The 10158-nt window shown below is 47.8% G+C and overlaps 1 protein-coding gene across 2 annotated transcripts; it reads left to right on the forward strand.

Moving 5' to 3' along the window:
• Positions 1-1060: 1060 nt before the first annotated feature.
• Positions 1061-10158, forward strand: Nmral1 (NmrA like redox sensor 1). Of its 2 annotated transcripts, XM_032913612.1 has the most exons (5): positions 1061-1398; positions 4657-4895; positions 6730-6979; positions 7695-7885; positions 9881-10158. In XM_032913612.1, exons 1-5 carry the CDS (start codon positions 1359-1361, stop codon positions 10058-10060), a joined length of 900 nt encoding a protein of 299 aa, XP_032769503.1. In that variant the 5' UTR covers positions 1061-1358; the 3' UTR covers positions 10061-10158. The 2 variants fall into 2 exon arrangements, with proteins under 2 accessions (XP_032769503.1, XP_032769504.1); XM_032913613.1 differs by lacking the exon at positions 7695-7885 and having other exon boundaries at positions 9881-9997.

The following is a 10158-nucleotide window of genomic DNA, read 5'->3' on the forward strand; positions in this document are numbered from 1 at the left end:
CCTGAGGAGGAGTTTGACAAGTTAAAGACTGGAAAATGGATGGTGCGTCTCACTTAGCAATAACTTTTCAGAGAACTGGTAAGGCACATCCAAGTGTGAGTTGAACCTAAATTTCAGTGGTCTTAACAAAAAAAAAAAAAAAAAAAAAAAAGCAGGGTGGTGGTGACACACGCCTTTAATCCCAGCATTTGGGAGGCAGAGGCAGGTGGAGCTCTGTTTGAAGCCAGCCTGGTTCTACAGAGTGAGTTCCAGAACAGCCAGGGAGACACACACACACACACACACACACACACACACACCCCTATCTCAAACAAGAAAAAGAAATACAGTTCCTACAAAGTTAGTCGGTTGGGGATTTAGCTCAGTGGTAGAGCGCTTGCCTAGCAAGCACAAGGCCCTGGGTTCGGTCCCCAGCTCCGAGAAAAAGAAAAGAAAAAAAAAAAGTTAGTCGGGCATATAGAGGAGTCCCACAGATAGCTTCAGAAGGTTAGGGAACATTAAATGACAGCCAATATGCACAAATGAAGATGGATCTCATGTATTTATTAAAGTAGTAATCAAGCCAGGTGTGGCGCCAACACTGGAAAGGCAGAGCCTGGTCTACATACCAACCTCCAGGCCAGATGACTACAATGTGCGACATCGTCAATGATGATGATGATGGTGGTGATGATGATGATACTTACCAAAAGCGTTTTATAAGTGTAGATCAATGTTTTACATAATGTAGAGATAATCCGCCAAGCATGGTAATTCATACCTCTAATCTCAGCACTAGGAAGGCTTAAGACAGGTATTCTATCTAGCAGAAACCCCATCTCCCGCCCTCACGCCAGACACGCCACATGCACTCGGGCAGAAGAACGGTACTTGCACACTTAGGCCAGTGTGCTCACCCGGACGCTTTAACCCAGAAGCAGCCCGAGCGTGAAGGGAGGAACCATCAAGCCATCGGGCGCGGGGGAGGGCAGGTTGTGTGAGCAAGAGCAAGGTCAGGACCAGGACCGCAGACGCCACTGTGGAAGCCTGTCAAGTGTCAGGCACACACGGCGAGGCCGGAAGGGACTCTGTTAGGGTAGAGGAGGCTCCAGTAGGGGCTGGCGGCTTGCACAAAACTGCACCCTCCCCCCTTTTAGTGGACTCTGCTGTAGGCCTGTGGATCCCGCCAAATCCCATTCTCGGACCCTAGTCCTAGCTTTTGTCCCCCGAGTTGTGATCTGGGGACTTGGCACTAGGTGTTGCCTGACAGGATCTCGGAACGTGTTCAGGGACCGGACGTCTCGGGGTGGAGATCCTGCTCTTCGCCAACTCTGCCACCCCAGACCTCTTGGGATCGTGCTCTTTGGGCTCTGGACCCCATGGCTGATAAGAAACTGGTGGTGGTTTTTGGAGCCACAGGTGAGCTAGCCAGGCCTAGGAAGATCTGCAGAGCCGAGGCCTCCGGACCCTTGTTTCGTAGGAAGAACGGCTGTGGTTCTCACACATGTGGGTGGCTGGGGGGAGGTAAAACCTGAAAGCAGATTTGTTTTTGAGTATGTTCAATTCAATATATATGAGCAAACGTGGGGTCGCACATCTTTGATCGAGGACTCCGAAAGCAGAAGCAAGAGGCTTTCTCAAAGTTCAAGGCCAGATGATCTACAGATGACTTCCATATGTGTGCACACACGTGTGTGCATCGTTTTGCACAGAATACCGATATTGAATTTTCTCCCTCTCCTCCCCTAGATGACAAGTTTCCTTGGTTTCCTACCAGAATAAATGTAAACATGTTTTCAAATAGCCGCGTGACTTCGCTTCCACCAACCTCCACACCTAATTACCTAATTTCCTTTCTAATATATAAGGATTTTTTTCTTTGTTTACTTTTCCAGTGGCTGATGATTAAACCTAGGGCTTCCTAAATACTGGGCAAGGTCCGTACCTCTGAATTGCGTGCTGAACTTCTGGGCTGAGGTGGTAGTGAGGTTATTCCTTATTTTGTGTGTGGGTGCTTTGCAAGCATGTATGGCTATGCACCACGTGTGTGCAGTGCCTGACCAGGCTAGGAGAGGATATTGGAACCCCTGGAATTAGAGATATGATTATCAGCCAATGTATGAGTAAAGGGAATCAAACCTTGGTCCTCTGTAAGAGCAGCCTGAACTGCAAAGCCATCTTCCCAGCCCCATTATTTTTATTTTGAGAAGGGTCATGTGTATTATTACTATTTTTTATATTATATTATTATTATTATTATTATTATTCAGGGCAGAACCTCATTAGGGTAGCCCAGACAGCCTGGAATTTATTACAATATGTTATTAAATTTTATTTATGTTGTGGGTGTGCACACTGCCATCGAGCACTTGTGGGGGTGAAAGGGAGGAAAAAATTGCTTCTCTCCTTCCACCACGTGGGTCCCAGAGATGGCACTCAAGTGTTAGGCTTGGGCCTTTACCCACAGCCACTCCGAGGTTCCTAGCCTGCAACTTCAGACCCTGCTTTCTCACCTCAATTTTGTCTGTGGTTCACTGTTGGGGCTTTAAGTGATTGTGGTGCTGGAGATGGAACCCAAGGCCCCACAGGGCAAGCGCTGTACCACTCGTCTGTGTCCCACCCCCACCCCTACCCCCACCCCGATAGTACAGGTGAAAACAAGAATTTTGCTTTTGCTTTTGGTGTTTTGAGTCACAGTCCCACTTTGTGGCTCTGGTTAGTCCAGAACTCACCATGTAGCCCAAACTGGCTTTGAACTTGCAGAGATCCACCTACTTCTGTTTCCTAAGTGCTGGGATTAGAGGCATGGGCCCCCATACCCAGCCCACTTTTCCTTTCCTGATTGTATCATCCTAGCAGGCTGGCTTTAAACTCCTGAGGTCCAAACTGCCTTTCCCCATCAGCCTCTGGAGTAGCTGATATGGCAGATACGCTGGCCACTGCCTGATTAGAAAATGATATAAGGGGTTGGGGATTTAGCTCAGTGGTAAAGCACTCGCCTAGCAAGCACAAGGCCCTGGGTTCGGTCCCCAGCTCCGGGTGGGGGGGTGGGGTGGAGGGGTGGGGTGGGGGGGGATGATATAAAATGAGGCTGGAGAGATGGCTCAGAGGAAGAGCACCTGTTAACTCAGGTAGAGGACGGGGGTTTGGTTCCCAGGAACCCCACCTGGTCGTTCACAACTATCTGTAATGTCAATTCCAGGGGATCAAACAACCCTCTTCTGGCCTCCTCAGGTACTGCACACACGGTGCAGATACATGCAAGCAAAACACTGATACATAATAAAAATAAATAAAACTGCTGGGCCGTGGTGACACATGCCTTTAATCCTAGCACTCAACAGGCAGGGTCAGGCAGAGGTCTGTGAGTTTGAGGCTAGCCTGGTCTACAGAGGGAGCTCCAGGACAGGCAGGGCTACACAGAGAAATCCTGCCTCAAATAAACAAACAAACAAAAAAAAGCATTCACCCATTTCCCTTCCATTAACCTGTCAGCCACTAATTTACCTGGGGTTTACCCTGTTGACTTTCATGCAGATGGAATCACATTTGTGGCCTTTGGTGACTAGCTTCTGTCAGTTCAAGATTAATCTACTTTTTTAAAAACAGATGTGTGCTCTGTGAGTGCACACGTGAAGGTCCAGGTGTTACACTTGGCTGCAAGCACTCTTGCCTGCTGAGCCATCTCATTGGCCCACATCTACATTTCTAGCTAGTAGCACATGTGTATCTGTATCCTTTATATTTTGTAAAAGATTTATTTAAAAAAAAATTTTTTTTTTGACACAGGGTTTCTCTGTGTAGCCCTGGATGTCCTGGAACTGGCTCTGTAGACCAGGCTGACCTCAGACTCACAGAGATCCACCTCCCTTTGCTCCTCAAGTGCTGGGATTAAAGGCGTGTGCCATCCCTTAGAGAATGACTCTTAATGATGAGGTTTCTTTGGGGATGAGGACACAAGGTGGCAGAATTAAATAAAAATAATCACAATTTAGTGATTATATTAAAAGCATTTTATTATACATTTTACTCCTTTGGGGTGTGTGTGTGTGTGTGTGTGTGTGTGTGTGTGTGTAATGCTTGGGATTGAATTTAGGGTCTCATGCATTCTATGCAAACACTACCACTGGAGTATACATACCAGCAGACCTTGAATTATACATATTTTTTTTTATACATATTTTTTAAAAAGTTTTTTTTTTTTAAATTTTTATTTATATGAGTACACTGTCTCTGTCTTCAGACACACCAGAAGAGGCTGTCAGACCCCATTACAGATGGTTGTGAGCCACCATTTGTTTGCTGGGAATTGAACTCAGGACCTCTGGGAGAGCAGTCAGTGCTCTTAACCGCTGAGCCATCTCTCCAGCCCCGATCATGCATTTTAAAGTAAAGAGCTGCTTCCAGAAGGCCTGACTTCAATTCCCAGCACCCATGTAAGGCAGCTCACAACTGTCTGCAGCCTGGGATACATTTGAGTTTCAGGTTAGCCAGGGCACACAGCGAGATTCTGTCTTAAAACAAAACCAACCAACCTCCCCCCAAAATGTAGAAAACCTAGACAGTTTAAGGAGACACCCGTGTTTCTTGGGCAGGTTTGCTTTGGTGGAGTAATCCCTTCGACACTGTTCTTTCGCTTGGACTCTGGCCGCTGAGAGACGTTTTGACTCTTCACAGGTGCGCAAGGTGGCTCGGTGGCACGTACACTGCTGAAAGATGGGACATTCAGGGTTCGAGTGGTAACAAGGAACCCTGAGCAGAGAGCAGCGAAAGAGCTGAAGCGGCAGGGTGCTGAGGTAGTGCGAGGAGACCAGGACGATGCAGCTAGCATGGAGCTGGCCCTGACTGGAGCTTATGCCACCTTCATTGTGACCAATTACTGGGAGAATTGCAGCCAGGACCAAGAAGTGCAGCAGGTAAAGTGTGAGGAGGGCAGGGCTTGGTACAGTGTGCCTCAGACAAGGCTGCTGGTCCCCAGTTGATCCAGAAGGCAGCTCTGATCTGCCAGGGAGGGCGGAGCATTGCAGGCCCTGCTCTTTTCCTTACTGTTCTGTAAACTGATGGAGGACACACCCTCTCCCTAGCTCGTGAACCCTCGTGGGGACAAACCACATGCATACCACAGCACTTGAGACAAAGATCTGGTTGAAACAGATTCGTCTCCTTAATCCTGGGAAACTCTTGTGAGCTCCCTAGGGCTGTGATAACTATACTCTGGGTAGTTCAAAACCACAGTTCTCACAGTTTTTGTTTTTTTTTTTTCTTTTTTTTCGGAGCTGGGGACCAAACCCAGGGCCTTGCTTGCCTAGGCAAGCGCTCTACCACTGAGCTAAATCCCCAACCCCTTTTTTTTTTTAAACTTTTTTTTTTTTTCTTTTTTTTCCGGAGCTGGGGACCGAACCCAGGGCCTTGCGTTTGCAAGGCAAGCGCAGTTCTCACAGTTTTAAAAGCTTTTGTAGAGCTTGAGGAGGAATGCTTCTTCAATGTTCTGTGGTGCTAGGTGTGACTAAGTATGGCTGTGTCACACCAATATCTGCTTCCATATTCTCATGGCTGCTTCCTGTTTTATTCTGGTAGGGAGGGGTAAGGCCAGGTCTTGCTATATAGCCCGAGTGGGCCTAGAACTTGTGATCTTGAATGCTAGGATTATAGGCATATGTCTAGCATGATGATGATGATAATTACTATTTATTTTTACTTCATGTTTATGGTATTTTTCTGTTGTTATAAAGGGAAACCGTATCCAAGGCAACCTATTTTTTTTTTATAATTTGTATTCTAAACTTCAGAATACCTTTTTTTTTTAAACATTTATTTATTTATTATGTATACATCATACAGCTTTCTGCCTGCATGTACACCTGCAGGCCAGAAGAGGGCACCAGACCTGATTATAGATGGTTGTGAGCCACCATGTGGTTGCTGGGAATTGAACTCAGGACCTCTGGAAGAGCAGACAGTGCTCTTAACCTCTGAGCCATCTTTTTTTTTTTTTTTTTCCGGGGCTGGGGACCGAACCCAGGACCTTGCGCTTCCTAGGTAAGCGCTCTACCACTGAGCCAAATCCCCAACCCTTTTTTTTTTTTTTTTTTAAATGTTTATCAGGGCTCATGGTTCCAGAGGGTCGGAGTCCATGATGATCATGGCTGGAAGCATGGCAGTAGCCGGGCAGGTATGGCATTGGAGAAGTATACATAAGTAATGGTTTGGGCTTTTGAAACTTCAAAGCTCATTTCCAGTGCCACACCTTCTCCAACAAAAGTACACCTCCTACTTCTCAAACAGTTCCACCAGTGGGACCAAGTGTTCAAATATTTGGGCCTATGGGGCTGTCTGCATTAGAATCACCACAGGTGTGTTGCCTGCATTTATGTCTGTGTACCACTTCCATACGGTATCCACAGAGGCCTGAAAAGGGCATCGGATCCCCTGGAACTGCAGTTACAGTTTGTAGTTTGTAGGGCTTTTGTGCCCTTCCCAAGGCAGACCTGCTGTTTCATGTAGCTGAGGTTAGCCTTGAACTCCTGATCTTCCTGGCTTCACCTCTTGACTCACTTTTCCCTAGTGCGCACACTGAACTATAGCTGAAGAAAACCCATGAGCTTAAGGGTGATCCCGGACTTTGCAGGCTTAGTGTAGTGCTGCTGTACATGAGCGTTATTCTAGAGCAGAGGGCTTCCTTGGGGTAGAGGAGGAGGATCAGAGACTCATGACCTTCCCCTTACCCTTGTGGTCTTTCCTGCTTACCAGGGCAAGCTTCTAGCCGATCTAGCCAAACGTTTGGGCCTCCATTATGTAGTGTACAGTGGCCTGGAAAACATCAAGAAGCTGACGGCTGGGAGGCTGGCCGCAGGACACTTTGATGGCAAGGGGGAAGTGGAGGAATACTTCCGACACATCGGCGTTCCGATGACCAGCGTGCGACTGCCTTGCTATTTCGAGAACCTCCTTTCCCATTTCCTGCCCCAGAAGGCTGCAGATGGAAAGAGCTTCTTGCTGGGTGAGTGCCCTGCCCCACAGCGTGAAACACAGTTCTCAGCACAGAAAGTATCAGCTGTGGCCTAAAGTGGGATTGTCCTCAGATCACTCGGGGGCTAAGCCCGCGCTCCCTAACATTAGGCTTGAGACTAGGCATATCATCTAGGTAGACCTTGACTTCATATTCTGTGAAATGGTTTAACACTGGTCCCTTGGAGTAATGAGAAAACCATCCAGGGTTAGAAGAAGAAGCCAGGGCTGGGGATTTAGCTCAGGGGTAGAGCGCTTACCTAGGAAGCGCAAGGCCCTGGGTTCGGTCCCCAGCTCCGAAAAAAAGAACAAAAAAAAAAAAAAGAAGAAGAAGCCAGGGGGATGTGGATGATGCTTGCTGGCCAGTTTGTAAATGAACAGGATGCCCTGGCCTAGCTTAAAAGGACTCAGCCAGCTTGTGTCCTGCCACAGTGCCACAGTGCCACAGTGCCACAGTGCCACAGTGGAAGCACTATGCAGGGTGCATAAGGATGCAGGATACACTAGGCCAGAGCTGGAAGGGCTGCTGGCCACTCTGCCCTCTATGAATATCACCTTCCCTGAAGGTGCAGGTGTTGGCACGGAGTTCAGGAGTCCTGCACACAGGGAATGACAGGCCACTGGCACCACACAAAGACAAAGACCGACGCTGATGTGTGTGGATTCCCAGAGAACTGGCTGCTGGGAAAACCTCTCTGTTCTCATAGACTTGCCTATGGGTGATGTCCCCATGGATGGAATGTCTGTGAGTGACCTGGGCCCCGTGGTGCTCAGCTTGCTGAAGAAGCCAGAAGAGTACATAGGGCAGAACGTCGGGCTCAGTACCTGCAGGCACACCGCAGAGGAATATGCAGCTTTGCTTAGCAAGCACACTGGCAAGACCGTGCTTCATGCCAAGGTGGGTTCCTCCCTCCCAGAGCTGTGGTGCCTGAGCCCGTGCAGGATCCCCCTAACTCCCCAAAGGTTGGTTTGGTTTGGTCTGGTTTGGTTTTTGGGTTTTTTGTTTTCTTTTGTTTTCAAGACAGGGTCTTACTATGTAACCCTGGCTGTCCTGGAACTCACTATGTAGATCAGGCTAGCCTCAAACTCAGTTATCTACCTGCTTTTGTCTCCTGAGTTCTGGGATTAAAGTTGTGTGCCATTTCTCTTGGCTAGGTTTTTTTTTTTACCCCAATTATTTTGTGTGTGTGTGTGTGTGTGTGTGTGTGTGTGTGTGTGTGTGTGTTTTTCTGCAGTCAGCTCTCTGCTTCTACCTTATGGGTCCTGGGGACCAAACTTAAGTCATCAGACTTGGCAGTAGGTGCTTTTACTGAACCATCTCACTGGCCCCCAAAGGGGTCTTCTGGGGGTAGGAAAGAACTATCTAAAGTAATAATTGTTAACCCTTGACCCCTTGGGGAAGGGTGGAAAGACCTTTTCACAGTTGCCTATCAGATATCCTATATATCAGACATTTACATTACAACTCACAACAGCAAAGTTACAGTTGAAGTAGCAAGGAAAAGAATTTTATGGTTGGGGGGAGGGGTCACCATAACATAAGGAACTGAATTAAAGATGCAGCATTAAGAGGGCTGAGAACCACTCATCCAGAGCTTCTTACCCTTCAGAGTAAGGTTTAAGTCTAAGTTCATGGCCAATTAACACCTACTGTTCCTGGGCACTTACATGTCAGGGAGAAAGTTCTGGCTTAGTTTTGACCAAGGGGACTGAGTTTCCAGGAAGGATCAGTAGGAGTCAAGTTGAGGAGGGCTGAAATCACAGGGTCTGCCAGGCCTCTCTACAGGACGGGTGTTAGAGACACTGGGAAAGACAAGTCTGGCCCTTAGACCTCTTGTCCCCTTTTAGCCCTCACCATTCTTGTCCAGGCCTCGGGTATACTGTTTTGTTTTGTTTTGTTTTTGGTTCTTTTTTTCGGAGCTGGGGACCGAACCCAGGGCCTTGCGCTTCCTAGGCAAGCGCTCTACCACTGAGCGCCAACCCCGGGTATACTGTTTTTAATGTTTCTCCTTGTTAGGAATCTAAAGCCTATTCATTAACTCTCACACAGACCCAAGCAGAACATCAGTGGGAAGTGGGGTCTGAGGCACTGATCCTGGGCTTCAGAACCTCGTTCCAGCCCCAAAGCTAGCACAGGAGCTTGGGCACAGTCCATGACCCTTCTCTTACCATAAACAGGGTATTAATGGTGTCCACTCTTAGCTGTTGCTGTGAGAATTAAATATAATGGACAGAACTTCCTGATTACATTTTTTTCCAAGACAGGGTTTCTCTGTGTAGCCTTGGGTATCCTGGAACCCAATCAGTCGACCAGACTGGCCTCTAACTCAGAGATCACCTGCTTCTGCCGCCAGAGTGCTGGCATTAAAAGGCACCACCAGAACCTTTTAAAATTTTATGTGTATGTGCCACCTGGTCTACAAAGTGAGTTCCAGGACGCCATCTCAGGTCCTGGAAATAACGTCCACTAGGTGGCCGAATGGCCTTAAAAGGAGGTGGAACTGAGCCGTGGATATGGAGAGTCTGAGGAGCACAGAGTTCAGATTGGGTTTGGGAGGAAAATAGGAATAATTTTGGCTTTTGAACGAGGAAGGGATACTGTTGATTTTGGCTCTGAAAGACACTGGAGGCTTTCATCTCATGACCTTGAAAGAGCAGCCTTTAAACAGACTGGTGTCGGGTAGCTGTGAGGAGCTCTGGTTTCTGTACTTCTGGGTTTCTAGTTAGTTCGTGTGGCCTTACAGTGAGGACTTGAGTTAGTGGCTTCAGGGCCAACATAGTACTGGGTGATACCTAGCCCACACTGGCTTTCTGGGATTCTGGAGGGAGCCAGTCTTATTTGGCATCACGAAGGCTATAGAGAAAACAGACATGGTGGATTCTCTGTTTCCAGACAACTCCTGAAGAATACGAGAAGCTTGGTTTCCAGGGGGCTCAAGACTTGGCCAACATGTTCCGTTTCTATGCCCTGAAACCTGACCGGAACATTGATCTGACCCTGCGACTCAACCCCAAAGCCCAGACACTGGACCAGTGGCTGGAGCAGCACAAAGGGGACTTTGCACAGTTGTGATCTTGAAGCACTCATGTGAGGAACAAGAAGCACAACACCCTTTCTTGTGTACAGTTCTGTGTTTGTTTTTTCCCCCAAATAAAGCCATTGTTCTCTCA

The sequence above is a fragment of the Rattus rattus genome, chromosome 9 (assembly GCF_011064425.1).
Source record: "Rattus rattus isolate New Zealand chromosome 9, Rrattus_CSIRO_v1, whole genome shotgun sequence".
Lineage (NCBI taxonomy): Eukaryota > Metazoa > Chordata > Mammalia > Rodentia > Muridae > Rattus > Rattus rattus.